At 41.8% G+C, this 21,557-nt stretch overlaps 1 protein-coding gene across 7 annotated transcripts in view; it reads left to right on the top strand.

The window, feature by feature from the left end:
- Positions 1-20,190, top strand: part of TTC12 (tetratricopeptide repeat domain 12) — a 282,909-nt gene extending 262,719 nt beyond the window's left edge. For all 7 annotated transcript variants that reach the window (XM_069224366.1, XM_069224370.1, XM_069224367.1 and 4 more), the window contains one exon: positions 20,024-20,190. In XM_069224366.1, the coding sequence (XP_069080467.1) occupies positions 20,024-20,099 (76 nt within the window). In that variant the 3' untranslated portion in view covers positions 20,100-20,190. The remainder of the gene's footprint in view (positions 1-20,023) is intronic.
- Positions 20,191-21,557: the final 1,367 nt, after the last annotated feature.

Below are 21,557 nucleotides of genomic sequence, written 5' to 3' on the forward strand. Positions count from 1 at the left end.
AGTCAAAACTCAGCTGTGGGGCAAAAGGGGCACTTCCCTCATAAGGAGGTAAAGTGTAAAATGGACAATCTAAGGAAAAGGATGGTTTAAGTAAAACCAAAGTAAGTCACCAAACAGAGTGACAAAGTTTCTGGATAAAATCAATAGCATTCCCTACCTAATACTAAATGGCTCCCCGTGTCATGGGTTTTTATCCCTTTTTTATTGTACATTCCGCAAAAATTCTATTGGACATTGGTTATACCCCACTATCTTTACCCAATTAAAAGATGGATTATGTAATTAATCTTTCACCCCATATTATTTTACAAGCTTTTCATTGGTCCACATGTTCGATGTCTTCAGAGGTAGCACGTCCGGTATGATTTCATCTTTCTGTAATTCTTTGCACATCTTTTGGTCAGTAGCTCCATTGTCTTCACCGGTTTGAACGACCTTGTACATTACATTAATCTACACTGTTTCATTTTGTCTAATATTTTCTACAAGCAATGTGGAATTCATGGGAACGGATCTACTATGGTTACATTCAGCTTCTAGTTTGAAGAAAAACAAGGGGTCATGTCCTTTTGCGAGTCAGCATACTGCAAGATAGGAAAAATACATTTAATATGAGAGCCAAACAGCTTCGGCTCTTGCTAACTTAAGGCCTCCAAGGATTTCAGCACAAATTCAATAACGCAATCATTAATAATTAGTATAAAGCTTATTCAGTATAACAATTTATAAACATTTTAGTCATCATTATTAGTCCACGTATACATTGGCGGCCACTCCCCGTGGTCACATTTCAAGTGCACGTTTAACCCAATAAAATGTATTATTGCAATTTCTATTATCACACATTAATTCATAAACATTTCATGTTAATATAGATTATATAAGCTACGCTCTCTCAGTCCCTCCTCTGATGACGTTCGTCATCACACAAACCTTTCCCTTTTGACCTTTCACTTTAATTTTTCACCTTGCGCATAATGCGCATTTCAACATCTTGGCCCTTGTGTGAACTTTCCCAAATTTCATTAAACATTTTCTCCCTTTCACTTTCCTCATTCCTCTTATTTCTCTTTGTCCAATTACTTTTAATTTTGTCATTAATTTTACATGCTTCCCATAAACCTAATAAACAGGCCAGAACAATTAATAGACCCCCTAGTATTTTTGCAAGAACCCCATTCCAAATGTTGCTAAACCAGCTCCCTACTCTGGCAATTCCTTTTCCCACTTTCTCCCACACTCCAGGTTCCTTTAAGTCCTTCAATCTGCAATATCTTTAGTTATATTAGTAAGCATACCTCTAATCTTTTTACTATTGTCCGGTATATACGAGCAACAATGACGCTCGTTGAGCATCTTGCAGACTCCGCTGCTCTTTGCTAAAAGAATGTTTAAAGCAAGCCGATTTTGAAGAGTCATAGCTCTTTCCACAGCAAGTTCAGTATCCATCAGGAGTATAGCCCCTGTAAAATTTGTCAGCATGTTATCCACAATAGTAGACAATTTTTTAATCTTAATGGAGTTTAGAATAACACCTACTGAAGGAATTATGGCTCCAAATATGTCACCAACGACAGCAGCCGCTGTCTCTCGTTTTTGTCTAGCATGTTGTAATTCAGACGCTTTAGGTATTTGTTTTAAGTCATCAATCTGGTATATCTTTGGGAAAACTATCCCCAAATAACATGTCCCATACCATCCCTTAGGGAGACGGTAATAAGCATTAAGTCCACAGATATAATAGATACCGGGGATCGCTGGATCCTGTCCATTTAACATGAATGTCTATTTACTCTGAAACAAAAACACATGCCTGCATTCACTCGTTCCCACAAATAAAGTGTCATGTTCAGATTTCGGCCTATATATACACAAAGCCTTCCTACATGTAATGCATCTATAGCTAATTTGCCTTGTGTCTTTATTGCAGTGTAAGCATAATCATTTGCATATGTGCGTTTCTCTAGCCCCTTTTCTAGTCGCTCTTTCAAAGCTTTGCACCTATCATCAGTGTGATCTATGAAGCTTTTCTCTACGGATATTAATAAGCAAGTCAGATTGTTGCGGTTTGCATAAGCTGTCCCAAATGTAAGTGTCGGTTCGAAGAAACCTCTAACTATTTTTATGCTATGCTCCTTAGCTAATTTGTTCAGAAACTCCATCACTGGCACAAAAGAAAACACCTCATCCAAATTTGAAAAAAAGTATTGCACATGCTCCTGATTATAGAATCTTGTTAGTAGCAAACTGCAGCTTATCCCGTATGTTAGAGGAAGACTATGATAACTGACCCCTTCTTGCACTGATGAAGGAATCTTTGTGCACACAACAGTTTTTCTCATCCATGGTTTCAACATACTCATTCAGCAAGCAATAGAAGACGTTAGTGTAGAGTTCCCCTTTTGAGTTAGTTCCCTCATGCAAGTGTTTTGCAAGTGTTTTGTATCTTGCTCAAACTTTTCCCACTGTGTTAGTGTTGTAGTCTCAGGTTTTGAAGCATTGTTAGTCGCTTTCTTATCCAACCACGGCATTCCCACAATCACACCTATAATTATTATCGCACACACAATACCTAATATAACACTTAACCAACCACATACCTTACCCTTCTTGCTACTACCTTTATTATGAGCCATGGTCTGTAAAGAGTCAGATAGCAGAATAACTCAAAGCAAACAATCAACTTGAGGACAATATAAAAGCTCTTTTTTTTTCTCTTGATGCAAAGTCTCTTTCTCTCTGCGTGTATTTACAGCGTTTCACTCACTCCAGGACCCTTTTGTCAATCAGGTTAGCAGCTTGTCATAATCTGGTTTCAAAGTCAATTCAGGTTATCAGTGTCACATCCGGTAATTTATAAGTCTCTTTCTCAGCTTTTCAGCTTTCAGTTTTCAATTTCAGTTTTAACACAGTCTCTTTCTCTGATTGATTTCAGGTACCGTAGTATTGGCCTGGTACTTCTCGATCAAAACAGAACGCTAAGAATTAGTGTTGCCATTCAGATGTCGTTGCATATGCCCATTCAGGACCTGCGTACCTTCTATTTGCGGTTCTTTTTCTTTTCAACCTGCGTTCACTTTGCAATTCCCCTTCACTTAGATCCTCTACTCGGGTTGTATCGATTTCTTCTGCTATTGTTTCACCTGGTATGACCTTTTCTTTTTCAGCCTGTTTCTCTGGCCAGTTATCACCTTTATGTGTCTTCTTCCTGCTTGTCCGTTTAGGACGCTGAACAGCACCCTCCTCTTGTGCTATGGTGTTTTCTCTTGACGGACCTGCAACTGGCTCAGTAACAGGTTCAAGCTCTAACCCGTACCCGTCTACTTCTGGGAGAACCTCTCCTTGATTTAGTTCTCCTGCTGCCTCTACTGAGATAGGCTCACGGTCACCTCTCTCGAACTTGTTTACTGTTTGAGGGACTAGGCTGTTCTCAGTGGGCTCTCCTGCAGTCTCAGTTCCCCCTTGGCTATTTTCTGGCCCTGAGACTTCCTTCTCTGGACTTGTTGAGTCGGAAACTTCAAGTTCCTCATCAGTTGGACATGTTACCTTCTTTGTGTGACTGGCATGTATCCAGTTTGGAACGCCTGCACATTTCACAGCAGTGTTTGTTGTCAGTATTACTTGATATGGCTCCTTCCAGCGCGGCTCCAAACACGACTTCCTCACGTGCTTCTTGACAACCACCCAGTCACCGGTTTGCAGGGTATGACCTAGATCACTGATCGGTGGCAGTGTGTTGGCTTCCACCTGGTGGGAAAAAGAGCGAACCACATCATCCAAACCTTTGCAGTAGTCCAACACCATATCATCCGTGATATTCACAAGAGCGTTTGCAGGTACTGCGGGCAGCCTCATAGCTCTGCCCATAAGGACCTCATGGGGTGATAGTCCTCTCTTCTTATCAGGGGTGTTTCTCATTGACATCAGCACTAAGGGCAATGCATCTGGCCATTTGATATTGGTAGCTGCACACATTTTTGCCATTCTCAACTTCAAGGTACCATTCATTTGTTCTACTAGTCCTGATGCTTCAGGGCGGTAGCTACAATTCAGCTTCTGTTAAATGTCTAATGCAGCACAGAAGAGCTTAATCACCTCATTGTCGAAGTGTCTGCCCCTATCTGATTCTAAAGAGACCGGAAAAACAAACCTGGGTATTAGCTCTCAAAGCAACAGCTTAGCAACTGTGAGACTGTCATTCCAACGTGCGAGGTAAGCTTCAATCCAGTGGCTGAAAACACAATCACCAACACGTACCTCAATCCTCCACAAACAGGCATCTCAATTGAATCCATTTGCATCTTGCTAAATGGACCCCCAGCTCTCCCTATGTGGCTCAAAGTTACCACAGTCCCTTTTCCTGCATTCCTCTGTTGACAGATGATGCACCTGTGACAAGTAACTTCTGAAGCTTGTCTGAATTTCGGGTTAAACCAGTCAATTTTGAATAACCTGATCATTGCATCTCTCCCAAGATGTGCCTGTCCATGATAAAGCCTTGCAAATTGTGACAGAAGACTGTTTGGCAAAACCAGTTTCCCCTCCTCTGAGACCCACAAGTCGTCTGCTCTTTGTACGCATTGCAATCTCTGCCAGGAGCGTTTCTCCTCTCTGCTAGCACGACCCTGTAGTGATTTTAGCTCATCTAGTGTATCAACCACCCTTAATGCAAAGTTCAAGCATGTTTCATTTTCAGTTTGCGGTAACAATTCCCACTGATCCTTGAACGATATACAGTTCAATGCGCAAAACCTTGCGACTTGGTCTGCATAGCCGTTTCCCATTGACACAAAGTCTTGTGACTTAACATGAGCATTGCATTTCACCACGGCAATTTCAAGAGGTAACTGAATTGCATGTAACAAATCCTTAATCTGTTCGCCATTTTTCACTGGAGAACCAAAAGAGGTCATGAAACCTCTCTGTGACCACAATTGGCCAAAATCGTGTACAATTCCAAACCCGTACCTGCTGTCTGTATAGATAGTGACTTTCAGATTTTCAGCTGCGTGGCATGCCTTAGTAAGGGCAATTAATTCTGCCACTTGTGCGGAATACACTCTCTCGAGCCAGGAAGCTTCAATAATACCAGCTATTGTACACACAGCATAACCGGCTCTAAGTATTCCGACTGAGTCTCTCAAACAGGATCCATCAACAAAGATAATGCAGTCATTTTCTTTTAACTGCGTATCTTGAATGTCAGGTCGGGGCTTGGTACATAGTTCTGTTACCTCAAGACAATCATGCTCCACTTCCTCTTCATTATTAATCTCAGTACTTTCAACAGGAAGTAGAGTTGCCGGGTTCAATACAGTACATCTCTTTAAGGAGACATTTGGTGACCCCAAAATAATTGTCTCATATCGGGTAAATCGCGCATTTGTCATGTGCTGGGTTTTAGTTCGAGTCAACAGAATTTCAACTGAATGTGGAACCATTACTGTTAAGGGATGTCCCATCACTATGCCTTCACACTGCGTGAGGCTTTGACCAACTGCTGCAAAAGCGCGCAAACAACCCAGTAAGGCTGCTGCGACTGGGTCCAAGGTAGCTGAAAAATACACTACAGGACGGGTTGCACCTCCATGGACCTGTGTCAAGACAGACAAAGAACAAGCATCACGTTCATGACAAAACAGTAGAAAAGGCTTTGTGTAATCAGGCATACCTAAAGCTGGTGCCCTGCACATGCATTCCCTCAATTCCATGAATGACTCAAGCTCTTCTTTGGACAGAATTATGGTATACGCGTCATCCTTAGTTTCTTTGCCTGTCAGCTTTATCAATGGTTTAGAGATAATTGAAAAGTTGGGTATCCACTGGCGACAGTAGCCCACCATTCCTAAAACCATCCTGACATCTCTCTTTGTTGTCGGGGGGTTCATCTGCAAAATAGCTGTCACCCTTTCCTTTGATATTCTCCTGGACCCTCTCTCAATCAAGTGTCCTAAGTACTTCACCTCTTTTTGACAGTACTGCAACTTCTTTGGAGACACTTTATGTCCGTTCTTTCCCAAATGATTCAGTAAGGCAATTGTGTCATACCTGCAGTCATCTTTTGTTCTGGACGCAATTAGTAAGTCGTCAATGTACTGCACCAGAGTCGAACTGAAAGGGAGTTCTAGTGACTCCAAGTCCTTCTTCAATATCTGATTGAAGATGGACGGTGACTCAGAAAACCCTTGAGGAATTCTGCACCAACTGTACACCTTGTCCAGGAATTTGAAACTGAATAAAAACTGGCTGTCCTCATGAAGAGGCACCGAAAAGAAAGCTTGTGACAAGTCTACAATGGTGAACCATTCTGCATCACACGGAACCTGAAACATAATCACTGCTGGGTTCGGCACTATGGGGCAACATTTTACCACAATCTCGTTTATTTTCCTCAAGTCCTGCACAATTCAAACCTTCCCACAAGGCTTTTTCAGACCCATTATTGGTGAATTACATGGGCTGCTCAATACTTCTTTCAGAACAACTTGCTTTACAAAATCCGCAATTATTTGTGACACCTGAATAAGGTCATCTTGTGCCATGTGGTACTGTGGCACCTGGGGAAACACTGCATTTGGCTTCACTTGTACTTTAATTGGTTCCACTCCTTTTATCAGCCCCACTTCCTTTCCTGTCAAGTCCCACACTTTCTCTGTCACTGTCCCCTGTAACTCAACTGGTAAGTCAGTCACTGTAAGCATCAGGAATAAGGTTATCAAAGGGTAATCTTCATTTGCGGTTTCCATCTCTAATTCTGAAAACTGACCATCATCCCCTTCATCATCATCATCACTGTTTGTCTGCACCTCAATTCCATCGTTGGAACAGGTAATTGAACATTTCGTTTTGCCCTAGTAAGTCTCTTCCCAGTAGGGACACAGACTTGAATCGCAGACTACAAACTTATGCAGTCCCTGAAAGTTGCCAATCTCAACTTGCACCGGATCTGTGATCGGATTTGTCAAATACTGGTTTGCTACTCCTACCACTCTTATGGTACGCCCTGAAAGTGGCAATTTCGGAACCTCTGCACTTCTGACTGTAGAGCGTGTAGCTCCGGTGTCAACCAAGAAGGAAACCTTGTGACCCATTACCTTTCCCTCTACATAGGGTCCCTTCTGATCTACTTCTAGGGACGCTGCAAGCCTGCACTCCTCACTGTCTGAACTGTCATCCGACCATTCATCATTCATTCCATCTTCACCACGCAATGCGAATTGCTGTACTGTATTATTTTGGCTCACTACTTGACCTGTGACCTTCTGAGGAAGGATCACCTGTTGCTGTCCCATTGAAGCTAATGGTAATTGCATTTGCTGTCTAGGTACCATGGGAACCTACTGTTGTACTTGCTGCATTTGTGCTGGTTGAACACACGGCATTTGCATTTGCTGCATGGCCTGTAGCCCCTGCATCTGAACCATGTTATTTTGGAAGTTCTGATTTTGACCTCTCATTTATGAACCGCGCACGTGACATGGTGACATCTTTTTCATCCCTTGTACGTCATTTTGAACTACAACAGTGTTCAAGTCTGGACTGCGATTCACAAAACCTCGACCTCGGCCTCTTGGTTGCGCCTGAAACACACCATTCCCTTGCGGTTGCTGCTGTATCACCTGTTGGATTCCATTTCCCTGCATACCTGCCTGCGCTGCCCTTATCTGCATCACCATCACTTTCTCCTTCAGGTTTCTCTGCTTCAGTTCAATCTCATCATTACAGTATTTCGCATACTGCAACACCTCATCAATCGGCTTTGCTTGCCAACAAATCAAATGATTCTTAATCATCTGGCTAACCTCTGGTCTCAGCCCTTCAACAAATCTAAACACAAGATGGTTCATGTCTTTCGGCTCAATAGTCTCAGTGCCACTGTAATGTTTGAACGCTTTCAACAACCTCTCGTAGTAAGCATGGATGGACTCTTTAACCTCCTGTGAGGTTCGATCGATTTTCTGCCAATGAGTCACTTTCGGCGACACTTTCTGCTTCAAAAACTCGATCACTTTATGGTAGTACTTCATCACCTCCTCAGAAGGTGCTCCGGTCGTCTTATCCCTTGCTGGCTCCTGTGTCGGCCAGTCTACACCTCTCTTACACTCAAGCCATAAGTCGGGCGGAACAATGATCTCAAACAAGGTATTCAAGTCTTCCCAGAGACACTTCGCAAGCTTCACAAACCTATCTGTCTGCTGATACCACTCTATCGGCTTCTCCCTCAACCTGGGATAATAATTTATGAATGACAGAATGTCTCCCCTAGTCCATGGTACATGGACTAGAACTCCTCCAGCTGTTTCTCTCATTGGTAGTATCTTTACCGTTCCGGTATCTGGTGAAGCTTTAGTTGGACTTGATCCCGGACTGTAACCCTTTTCCTTATCTCTCTTCTTTGCTCAGCTGCCTTCCCATTTCTGTAAAGCTCCCCAGATCTGCACACTTTGCAATATTTCTCTAAGATGCGCTTTTATTCCAGCTGACCTCATGTGGTCAAAATCTTTAGAGTCGAAGTCTAATCTGTAACTCCTTTTCAAATGTTTAGTATTCTCAATGTCAATATTGTATTTGTCTGCCAGGTTCGCCAATCCTCGATGCACCTTGCCCACTTCTTTATTAATCTTGGGGCACAGATACCTTAACTCCGCTTCTGTGTACGACTCTAATCTGTTTACCTCTATTGTCCCTTCCACTAGTTCAGCAGCCTCCACACCCAGTCTCACAAAGTTCAGGTACTCATCTTTCTCTGACTTTTCTGCAGTCTTCTGTGAAGCATAAGTTTTTTCTAGCCACTCATTTAGTTGTTGCACCGTAAAACCTTGCAGTGAAATATTCCCTGCATGCATCATTGGCGACTGTGAAGCATTTGTACTTATTGTCTGTGGGGTTAGCACACCTAGCCCTGCCTGTCTCATTGCCTCCAACGGTGCTTCAACCGGGCTAAGGTCTAGTAAAGACCTTGGTCTTTCAACTGATTCCTCTCCCGGGGCCATTAACTGGGGAGTTCCCTATGGACCCTCCTCTTATTGCATCTTGGGTCATTACTCCCTGATCACACATGCCAGGCTTGCCCTGCATATACAATGGCACCGGTGGACCGACAGTAATTGGTAACGATATGGCAGCAGGTGTCTAGCCTGGTCCAAAACACTGCAGAGCAGCAACTCCCAGAGTTTAATTCTCTGAAGCCGGGCCAGGTACTAATGGAGGTCCTGCTGCTGGATTATACCCTGGTATCAGCTGTTGCTGCGGCTGGGGCAGCAATTGTGGAGTTGGCTCAATCTGTACTAACCTTGATTTTGAATATATCGGGTCCGGTGGCACTATCAGATTTGTAGTAGTCTCTAGTACTGGGACGTCTGGATAAATTCTCTGTATCTGCGGTGGAGGTTGCAACTGTATCTGCATGTCTGGCGCAATGGGTACACTGCCACCATTCTGTATCAAACCCGTATCACTAGTCTGTACTGTATCGGTAACTCCCTTCTCCTGCGTCTGGTTCCCAGGACCCGCACTGGTGCTCGGAACATTGTCGTCTACGGCATAAGGTGGCGGGCGATCATGCAATAACTGATTAAGAAACTCCTCATCATCTGAGTCATCTTCCTCTATCCAAGACCTCTTAGTCTCTTTAGGCTTATTAGAGTCCTTGTCTGTCTTACAGGAGGCTTTCTTCCCCTGCGTCTCGTCTCCCTGTGCTATTGCTGGAAACAATTTGAGTCCGTCAACTATTCCCCGTCTCCACATTTTGCTCTCATTGTCCCATGTAGCCTCAGCTAAAGTATTTTCTGCCCTTTTCATTCTCCTCTCGAATTTCTGTTGTCTCTGTTTAATAGCCATTAAATCCCAGACTGCTAATGCCTCGTACTGAGCTGGCCTTGGAGGTGGGTTTTTTACACTTAACATCCACCTCAAATTCTCTAAAATTCTCGTATTGAACGTTCCATGCTCCGGGAACGCCAAACATCCCTCCTTTTCTGTCAGTTTGCGCCACTGTTTCATCCATAAGCAAGGCGCGACACCCTTTCCCTTCATGACTATATAAGCTGGAGTACCCTCAGGCGGTGTAGGCTCCCCTTCACTCGCCATAATGTATGCGTCTCCTTTCAGAGCGCTCCTAAAAGCTTTGATAAAATTCATTTTTTTGCATCGTTTCTTTTGTTTGTATTTAATCAGAAAGTGACTTTAATTCCCAGGACACTCTTTCCCCACCTTTCTCAACCTATTGCCTCTCACGGACGGCAGCCAATCCGTGCGCGACCCCTCTCGGCAACTGACCTATCTCAACGCAGCACCACTGACGTCACACTCACATACTGCAGCTGACAAAGTCTTGCGGCTCGTCCGCCCCTCACTAGATTCACACCAAACTAATGCAAAATCACTGCAAGCACCTTTAACAACAACAACAACAACTCAAATTTGCCGGTTTACTACAGGAAGGGTAACACATTCGCTTCAAAACTTTACAGAGATTTCACTTGAAGCCTCGGCTGCTACTCTCTCCTTCTCAATTCTCGCACCCACAAGCAGAATTCGACCCGCAAATCCTACTCTGGACTTGTCAATGGTTTGTCCTAGTGCACTTTAGAACTCGCCAAATCTCCATCGAAGGTTTCCAAGTGTCTCCTACACTTATCAATATACTCCGGAGTCTTAGACCACAACGGGTCCGTACATTAACAACCAACCACGTGGATAGTTTTGAGCACAAAGCGCCACACTCATATGAAGTACGCCGACTTCCCTACTCTCATACTGCGGAGTACGCCCACTCCTACTAAAAAAAACATTACCTGGCCTAAATACACACAAACTTCACAATTCACCTGCAAAATGCATAAGCTGAGCAAGCGCAAATCCTACACCACACATGGTAAAACACCGAGAACATCCCCAACTCACTTAGGCAGGCTCCGAGATCCCAGGAAAGTCATGGTGAATTTAGAAACGCATCATACCTCCAATTTGCATTATCTCAGAAAAACTAAACTTAACAATAATTCTCCGTCCTAGGGCCCCAAAGGGCCAAACCGTTGCTTTGCTACCAGAACTGGTAACGCGTCCCTTTATGATAATTTATTACACATCAGGACTCGTTTTAGGCCAATGAATCTTTTGACCCAGTTGAGAGACACCTTAGGACAAGATAGCTAATCAATATGTCAATCAATATGGCTATAATGTCATCAATATTTATCACAACAATACATTTCACTTTAGTCAAAGTCATTAATCAATTCAAAACACTACCATTACCTTGCAGTCATGAATAACCACACCAATTTAGTAGAATTTTATGAGTTTTATTCCCTATTAGTTACAATTCTAAAAATAGATGTGTTAATCTCAAAACCAAGAAACATAATAGCATAGTCAAGATATGGCAACTTTGATAAGATTTCATTAAGGCGAGAATCACAAACATCAAAACATAACACGGCGTAAACATAGATCAATTTAGCAAAGTGTCAATAACGCGTCAGTTCAACAAAGCATAGATTTGGTTGTTTGTCTATTTGCGTCAATTTAGTGAACAGCTGTCCTAACCGCTAATTAGCATTGGCATGTTGGGCTTCATGCAAAACAATTTAGAACACCAATTTGGAAAACATCTAGCTAAGGTCTCTATCAAAAGTAAGCAGTTGGTACCTAGAAAGGAAAAGCAAACAGACAAATCACAAATTCATTGTCATAGTTACCCTACAAGGTTTAGGTCAGCACACAAGTTCAGTCTTCGTCTTCAGGACCTCAGTCAAATCGCCATCAGTCAAAACTCAGCTCTGGGGCAAAAGGGGCACTTCCCTCGTAAGGAGGTAAAGTGTAAAATGGGCAATCTAAGGAAAAGGATGGTTTAAGTAAAACCAAAGTAAGTCACCAAACAGAGTGACAGAGTTTCTGGATAAAATCAATAGCATTCCCTACCTAATTCTAAATGGCTCCCCGTGTCATGGGTTTTTATCCCTTTTTCGTTGTACATGCCCCTAAAATTCTATTGGACATTGGTTATACCCCACTATCTTTACCCAATTAAAAGATGGATTATGTTTTAATCTTTCACCCCATTTTTTTTACAAGCTTTTCATTGGTCCACACATCGATGTCTTCAGAGGTAGCACGTCCGGTATGATTTAATCTTTCTGTAATTCTTTGCACATCTTTTGGTCAGTAGCTCCATTGTCTTCACCGGTTTGAACGACCTTGTACATTACATTAATCTACACTGTTTCATTTTGTCTAATATTTTCTACAAGCAATGTGGAATTCATGGGAACGGATCTACTATGGTTACATTCAGCTTCTAGTTTGAAGAAAAACAAGGGGTCATGTCCTTTTGCGAGTCAGCATACTGCAAGATAGAAAAAATACATTTAATATGAAAGCCAAGCAGCTAAGCTTCGGCTCATGCTAACTTAAGGCCTACAAGGATTTCAGCACAAATTCAATAACGCAATCATTAATAATTAGTATAAAACTTATTCAGTATAACAATTTATAAACATTTTAGTCATCATTATTAGTCCACGTATAGATTGGCGGCCACTCCCCGTGGTCACATTTCAAGTGCACGTTTAACCAAAAAAAATTATTATTGCAATTTCTATTATCACACATTAATTCATAAACATTTCATGTTAATATAGATTATATAAGCTACGCTCTCTCAGTGTGTAAGTATGGTTTAATTAACTATACGTTTAAACTAGTTTACTTCGGTAGTTGAAACCATTAACTGTGTCTTTCTTGTCCAGAACCTCCTTTCAGGAAGATCACATAGCCTACAGAAATATTTGTACTTAGGCTGTCACTGATGTTGATTTTATCGCATCTGATAGAGATAAATGTCATATTGTAAAAGGTGTGGATGCCACACACTAATTCTTTCAAGGTTTACTTGCAGACATGAGGTATGAAAATGTTTTCTGTTCAGACTTTTAAATATTCACTGTTTTACAGTCCTCTAGCAGTTGTGCACATATTGTACTTCACCTTAGTTGCTTTGTGTCCTGCTAGAAGTCGCATTGAAAGTCAAACATAGCAAAGATTAAAGGGCTGGAGTCTTCCTTTTTATTTTTAAGTAGGCACACTTAGGCTCGTGGGTTCATGGAGAGGATACTGCTTCTGCATAAATAGAGCTTGTCCTTTCCTTCATGGTGTAGAACAGATCATGTATGGTACTTGAAGGATATGTGCTAAAATTTTCTTATGAGATTTGGTACTAGGAGACACAATTTGCACCACTTCCCAATCCCCACCCCAGTCCATGGTGGTGGATGCATTATTGAACATGGGTAAAAACCCAGCATCTTCAATTCTATTCTTCTTGATAACAACACACAGTTTTAGAGGCTTTTGGGAAGAAGCCATTTAAAAACTCACCCCTCAAAAACCACCACAGAAGGTGGCCACTATCCTTGTAGAGTGTTGCAATCCCTCCTGATCTTTCACAGGAGAAGTGAGTTTATGGCAAACCATCAGAACTGTAGCTGACTATCAGTTCTGCTGTGCAGCTGATCTATACCTTGAGTCACTTTACAAAAGCAAACAAAGGTTGCGAAGGTTGGCTTCTCTTTGCTTACCTCTCCCGTGAGGCCCAGAAGAAAGTCCTAGATATCAATTTTTGTATGAAAATATTGCACAGGTTCAGCTGATAAGCAGCTACCAAGGGTAGTGATTTGGGTCCACATGGCCACTTCTTTGATGAAAGTATCCATGAAAGCATTTCTGCCTTTACCAAGGACCGTTGACCCCTCCATGTTGTGGTTGTATTCCTTCGGGATCCAAGCCATAAAAACCACAAGGATAAATCAACCACCAGCCTGACTGCTAAAGAACAAATGCCCTTACTTGTTTTTTTGGCCTAATGTGGTTCCTCTGCCAATTACAAATTTCAGAACTAATCTTCAAATGGAGTTCTCTGCCAGATATACCATGCCTGGACTGACCTCTCTGCATTAAATTATGTGACTTGGGAACCATGAACCTTATTGATAGTTTGTCTTATGTTTACGCTTGAATTTCTTTTGAGCCATTTGTGCCATTGGTGCTCTTGTCCAGACTTTCAGTAGTTCTTAGTGGAGGTGTAGAGGCTACTAGAGCTAAGGCAATCAAACTAAGAAATAGAGCATGGGATTTTCAAGTGGACAAGAGGGTCGGTGTGGCATTATCTTGGTTCCTCTTCCTCAACCTGTTCCTCCCCAAAAAGCCTTTGTAATTGGTGAAATTGATGACCTTTAATTGTGACTTGCTGTCTTTCATAGGGAAGTGGTATTCATTATTATTAAATGACCAGTGACAGCTAAGGTGGGGTCCGCCCCAAACCTTCTCTTGACATCTGCTTGGTAAGGGTTCAATTCAATCCTAATGTACAAGAGTCCTTCTTTGAGGAAAGCATTTTCTTTTTAGTGGGCACGTCTTTTCAGTTATGTTCAATGGCTTCTCTTACTAGGAGCCATCTTGAATAGACGGGTGGGCACTGTACTCCTCCACAGGTTATTTTTCATCAATCCTGTTCCGGCTTCTGATCTCACACAATGGTGTGTTGCTTCACCAGACCTTAGCAGTACATGTCTCACTGGTTTCAGTTTTGCTATCCTTAATTTGCATATGAGGTAACTAAGGTGTGTGCTTCATTTGAGTCAGAAGTCTGATATGCAGTATGCTCAGGTTCAAATTTCTCAAGAACCTCAAGAGAACGGTCTGCAATGCATTCAGTAGATAAACAAGCTTGGGACTCTCTCTTCAAACCTCTGACTTTGCCGGTTTCCCTCACTACAGAGTCTTCAGCAAAAAGTTATGTTTTCTTGACAACAACATTGTAACAGTTAGCCTGCTTAGAGTCTTTCTTTCCCTAGAGATATCCTAGAGCAAAAGGTGTAAGCCGAGCTCCTTCCTCAACTTTCTGACATGAAAGTCGCCTTTTTCTCCCGGTCAGTGGCTGTGTGCCAACGTGATAAAACAGTTTCCTGAAACAATGTGGCAGACTTCGTTAGTAGACCACAGTAGGCACCTCACAAAAAAGAAGCTCAACTCTGAAGCCTCCCTTCTCTTCCTTAGTTGGAGTCTTCTCACAAACGTGCAGCAAGACTGACTTCTTGCAGAAACATAACGCAGAAACGTCTTACCACTCCGAGTAATGGCCTGTCATTTGAGCGTGTGCCTTCCGCGTGGAACCTACAGCCGCAGTTTAGAATCCTTGAATAGCTGCATTAGCCTTCGACAGCTCTCTGGTTAATATATTGCCACCATTCAATAGTGTAACAATAGCAATTGTTATTTGCACTTCTGTTAAACTGCAATATTTCTGATAGGAAGCAGTATATAAAAATGCACTACTACACAATGAAACACAAGCTAGAGCAAAAATACTCCTTAGAAATATTGGTATCACAGTGTCTCAGTATATTACATTTTGAACTCTATATGTAATTTTTGGATACATCCTGGGGGACTCAAAGGAGGCAAAGAGGGTCTTACAGAGCCTTCGCCACTCGGCACCGGGAACAGAGTGCAGTCAGTTGTTGTGCCTCCTTCACAAGGCCATGCCGTGGAATCTTGGGGTAGAAACATGCACTGCTGTTCATGCTAATCAGCTTGCGATATATAACTATGTGTCTCTCCATCCCAGTGGCCAAATGTTTGGCTACACTTTGAAGCGGATAGACAACATTTAGCAAATGCCTAAAGCGATGTTTATTGAGTTAGTGTATATCTTCCCTGCTGTTCGAGCACTCAATACAGTGGTTTCCCAGCATGACAATGGACAATAATGAAAGGCAAGTGACACTTTGAAAGATACCAATATTGGAAAACTAAACTTTTTTTCTAGCTATGTGCTCCTTTCCCCTTTATCAGGCTCACAAACCACCATGGAGTTTTGAGCTTCAATAACGCACCAATTTGCCATGTAGAGTTGACAAAGAATAGATGGGATAAAACATCCATTCTCTCTACAGTTGGTTACTCTAACATGGGTAGAAGTTCCAAGTAGCCTCTTCATTTTTTAGGTGAAACCACTGACCAGTACTGGGCTGTTATTGTTTTGCTGTTAATAAAAGAAAAAGTGTACACCGTTCCAAAAGAAACTGTCTAAACAGAGGACAAGTGTCAGTGTTAAGATAGGAGTACCCTCAAGCGTCATAAAGTATGCTCGGCGTCATCATTGGGCTGACTCCTCGTCAGACCGGCACTGCAATGTCTGGCGGGTCACCACCCAGATGGTGCTGACACTGAACCGAAGGTGGAATCGTGAGTCCGATAGACTCTACAGTTTAGGCTGACAGTGGAGGGTAAGGAGAGTGAAAAGAAAGTTAAAATTGGCTCTGGACACTGGGACGCAAAAGTTATATACTCAAAATGTGGTCAGGCCAAGATTAAAAAATGAGGGAGGAGTACTTAGGAGCAATAATGGCTACCAGTACTCCTGGAAAAAAAGGGGAAGGAAGAGAAATACTCTATCCTAACACTTAGGGGTCGACATGTTTCGCGCCTGTGCAGTCAGACAATGATCCATTGGCGCTTCATCAGGATCGTGGTTAGTAACTTCTCCTATAGAAAAAGAAGTAAGTGCTAGAAGGTCACTTACTATACGTAGACTAATAGTCAAAGTCAGTCATGTGGTGGGTCGCCCTGTGAAAAAGACAGAAAACAAAAACACATACATTGATGTCTAAAAACAGAAGGCAACCATTATACAAGTAATTGGCGTAGACCCCGGATAACACAATCTGGTATGTTCGACAAGACAAAAAAGGCTTACCATCCCATGTGGAGGAAAGGCATCATAGGGACGCGTAAACCTCAGACCAAAGGAAGTTGCACTATATAGAAAAATGGCAGTCAAAAGTCAGAAGAAAATTATCATGTATCATCTCTGGGAACACAGAATCAAGTTCACTGGGTACTGAACTAAAGCACGTATAAACAGAATCAATTATCAATGGTTACAGTGCAGGGTTCCATGTAGCAGACAGGTTAAAATCGCCCGTATTACAGGTAACTACAGTCGTGAAAACAAGATTCTCTAGCAAATCAACGTAGTATATTTAGCAAAGTGAAAGTATATGAAGACAAAACATGTCTAATGACATTGTTAGCGTATTAGCGTAAGGAGAAAGAAAGCGCCGCCAATCCACGTGTGCAGGTAGTCGTCTCAGTATGTAAAAATCATAAATGCAGTTGGCGCTTACTCCTATATAAAATAAATAATAAGGATATAGTATCAAAGACAGTAGAATGTACGACCCCTAGCAACGCGGGCCGACAGACTAGGCGAGCACAGGAAATACAAAAAAGGTTGCCGGCCCTGCGAATGAGAGGCACGGAGTGTCGGAACCAGAATCAGGTCCCATGATGGACCATGACAAGCGAGGCAGAAGGCAGACTTACTTGAAAGCTTCCTAAAGTCCGGCCGAGCACCTACCCGGGGACGCGAGCCTGAAAGACAGGGCACCTCACCTACGGGCGGTGTTAAAAGATGAGGGCAATTAGCCAAAACGAGTGTCAACTGTGTCCAGAGGGGTAGCAACAGACGACGGACTCCTATGTCGAACTGATATTAGTAGTCAAGCCGGCGGTCATCTTAATCTAGACGAACTAACACATCAAAAGCATGTATATATGGATAAAAAATTTCTCAACAATGGTGTAAGTGTCATAATTAGTATAGTCAAACAGGTACACAAATAAAAAGGTAAAAATAGGAGTCCTATCTAACTAGCAAAGTCTCAATGCTGAAAACCAGATTTACTGGAGGGGGTCCACACTAGACATAGAGAGCGAAGAGAGACTATAAAAAAGTCAAAGCAATAATAGAATAGTCCCTCGTCAGACTGTGTTTCAGGAATACATCAAGGTGATAAAGTCCACCACTGAATATCGTCATTTAGACCCTCGTTGGATGTCTTAAGTTTGTAAATCCAACGTTGTTCAATCCTGAACAAATGTTTAGAGTCATTAACATTACATTTGGGCACCTGTAAAACTATCCACCAAAGATCGTTAGGCCCATGTTTCGCTTCTAAGAAATGAGAGCTTAGTTTGGTGGTGATACGGGAACATCTAATGTTGCTGCGATGTTCATTAATTCTTTGCTTGACCGGTCTAGTCGTCATACCCACGTATTGTAAATTACAAGGGCATGTGATCAAATAGATGCAGTGTCGTGTGTTGCAATTTGTGTGTTTGGTCAAACGCCAGATGCCAACATATTTAAGGTCTAATTCGTCTGTCCGTTTAGTCAGTGGACAGACGTTACACGAACCGCAAGGAAAATGTCCTGAGACAGGGGGTAAATCCCATAATGTTGGTTGAACACTTGTACTGCCCTGTTTGATCGGTCGTGTGTGAACAACCAAGTCTCTAATCTTGGGGGATCTCTTAAAAGAAAAAAGGGGTCTGTCAATCTGTATCCCCCCGCTGAGGAGGATGTTCCACCTTTTATTGATAAGTTTTTTGACAGTGTTGGACATGGGAGTATATGTTGATACGCATGTCAGTCGCGTCTGTTCTTCCCGCACTGAGGGTGCCAAGAGAGCTTCTCTATGATTGTGGCGAGCTCTATTATAGGCTGGATTGGTGATCTTGGTGGGATAATGACGGTGCCGTAGTTTGTCCTTCAAGTTACAAGCCTGAGCCTCAAAAAGTTGGGTTGTGGAACAATTACGACGCAATCTCAAGAATTGACCGAATGGAAGGTTATCTCGTAGGGCCTTTGGATGGTGACTCTCATACAAAAGTAAACTATTCCTATCGGTGGTTTTATGGTAGGTGTCGGTGATGAGTTTGCCGTTCACAATTTGGATCATTAAGTCCAAAAAAGGGACTTGTGTGGTAGAAACGTGGGCTGTAAACCTCAAAAAGGGTCCAACGTGCTAATCCAGTTGGTAAACACATCAATAGTCTGCAGGGGTCCTTGCCAGATGATGAGAATGTCATCTATATACCTGCGCCATAATTTAATATTGTTGAAGAACGGATTTGATGTCGGTAAAATGTACAATTGTTCAAATTGATACATATATAAGCATGCCAAACTAGGGGCAAAGGTGCTGCCCATTGAAGTCCCGCGAATTTGATGATACAGGGAATCTTCTAATCGGAAGTAGTTCTGTGTCAAGGCCAGAGAGGCACAGTGCATCACATTGTTTTGGTGTTGCCACATTCTCTCTGTAAGGCCACACCACCGCATTTCCTTACGCCCTCACCTGCTAAGTCTTTTGATTTAACTGTGTGTCTCTGCATCTCGACTTTTGTGTTTCAGTTCACACTGGAGCTTCCCCATGTTCAAGCCCACTTACTGACTTTCACCAGCTTCTCGTTGTCTGTACCATTGTCCCCTCTTATCAGTCCTTAGCCTGCGCCTGACATTTGACCGAAATGTGCACTCTGCGAAGCCTACTGAGTGTGTCTGAAATTCAGGGACGATTGAGCCAAAAATCTGTTCATTTTTAATAGTGCTTGGCCCAAATACCATTCACCATCGATGACTGTAGGTTTTTTTTTTTTTTTAATGAGTTAGTGGCTTCCTAGTGAAAATAAAAGTTCAGACAATTTGAGCTACAACTTCGGTTCAAAAATACACTAGATTATATCTCTTTTTTATGACCTTGACAAAAATATTTATTCATAGCGTGATATCAAAGGTTCACCGATTTAATCTGATATACCTGTTTCATAAAATAAAGTGCATTGTTTTCATTGTATTTTAATTAGTTACTTTAAACAACTTGCCCCAACGCTAAAGAAACATCACATATAGGGACCATTCACCAGATGGGTGTTCTTATATAGCTATTTGTAAGTGCTTTCTGTGACATTCGTGATGTAGGAGATGATTGAAAATGCCTGTAAATCAAGATTTCCATTGCAGTTTATTTTGTCTGTTCTTCAGTAGATGCTGGCAATGAGTTCATGGACTATTAAATCTCATGTAGGAGTATTATTGGGAGAATTTAGTTCCCACACGATGGCAATGCGTGGCGTTCTTTCTCATTTTTACTTATTGAGTTCTCTTTTCTTGTAGGTTTGTTGAGCAACTTCGCAAACTGAATGGAATCGAAATCCTTAACTCCTGTATGAAATACATCGAGTTACCCTGAAAGAGTTCCCATGTTTCAGAGCAGAGATAGTAATTTATTTGCATTGTTTCCCATGTTAAAATTTACTGTTCCATAAACTATTTTGTGATTACCTTAATGTCTGTTGAATTTGCTTTCTGAAGTCTACTTTTGGCTTGCTATGTGTGTTTTGCATTGAACACTTACATTTTGGCATCTATGCATCCTGCTCCTGTAAATCAAAATGTCACCATCTAACCTCTCCATACTGTCTCACACAGATAACCTCTTTTATCGAATGTACCCAGCGCTTCTTTCCACAGGCATAACTCACTCTAATAATGTCACCTAACTCCTGTTAACCGCTTAAAAAATTGAGGAAATTCTTCAGTTGCTTTGGAGCTCAAGCTCACCCAATTATCAATAAATATAATAATGATAACCACTGGGTTAACCACTTACTTTGGGCTACAGAGTAGTGTGCTAGCCCCCATAAAGTGTTTAATGCCTCGTTGGTGGTAGTAAATGCTATATAAATGTGATTACAATACAACCTCATTCTTAATGGGTTTCTACCTCATACATTTTCCTGACCTCATTTACCTCTGGTTGTTAATCCTGCCGGGGACGATCTAGTTCATCTTTCATATTACATCAACTAAATACACTGGAAGATTATTTACTCTGTGTTTTGTTGTTACTTCAGGAAGAATTTTAGAATCTTCTCACTCTGCCAGATCCTTTTACCTTACAGATAATAGATTTTTAGTGTTTTTATCAATTTATTTAAAAAAGCAAGCATACACATTAAAATAACCAAATTACGTTCTGAGTGACCTTGTCCTTAGATACAATAGATGATCAACATATTGAAGCAAACTAATGTACGCTGCTTACCTTTGGAGGAAATTCACCTCTCAGGTAAATGTTTTTGGGTAGGTCTGAAATGCACACAGTAAGGAGACAGCGCTGCTTTACACTGTTGGTGATATTATTCACATTGGTAAGTTGTGCTTGTTCTCCTCTTAGAATCTTGGTCCAGGTTGCAGCACTTTAAATGGGCCCTACAAACCGTTTGAATACTTAAACCCTTTAAATTTACAGGGACAATCTGCTGCATAGAAGTCAACAAAATCCTCAATAAATTGTCATACACTGACTTTTATATAACTTTATAGTCAACTTTTCGTATTTAATTAGTTTACTCATTGTATTGCATTTCTATGGTTCTCTTGTTTTCTCATGATTGCTTCAGACCATTTATCTCAGAAGCAAAATTAGCATGTTGACAAAGAAGAATGGAGCACAGTACAGCTGTGAGGTTCTGGCAGTCTGTTTATCATTTTATTGTACATAGTTATGGTGCACAATAGGAAGGACTTCTTGGAATTTTCATAAGCCTTATTCCTGATGCAGGCTGTGACTGAGAGTGTTGAATACTTTGGAGCCTTGAATGCAGTATTCTGAATGATTGCCTTTTATTTTGGTGTATGAGATAAT

Source organism: Pleurodeles waltl, chromosome 3_1 (genome assembly GCF_031143425.1).
Source record: "Pleurodeles waltl isolate 20211129_DDA chromosome 3_1, aPleWal1.hap1.20221129, whole genome shotgun sequence".
NCBI classification, from domain to species: domain Eukaryota; kingdom Metazoa; phylum Chordata; class Amphibia; order Caudata; family Salamandridae; genus Pleurodeles; species Pleurodeles waltl.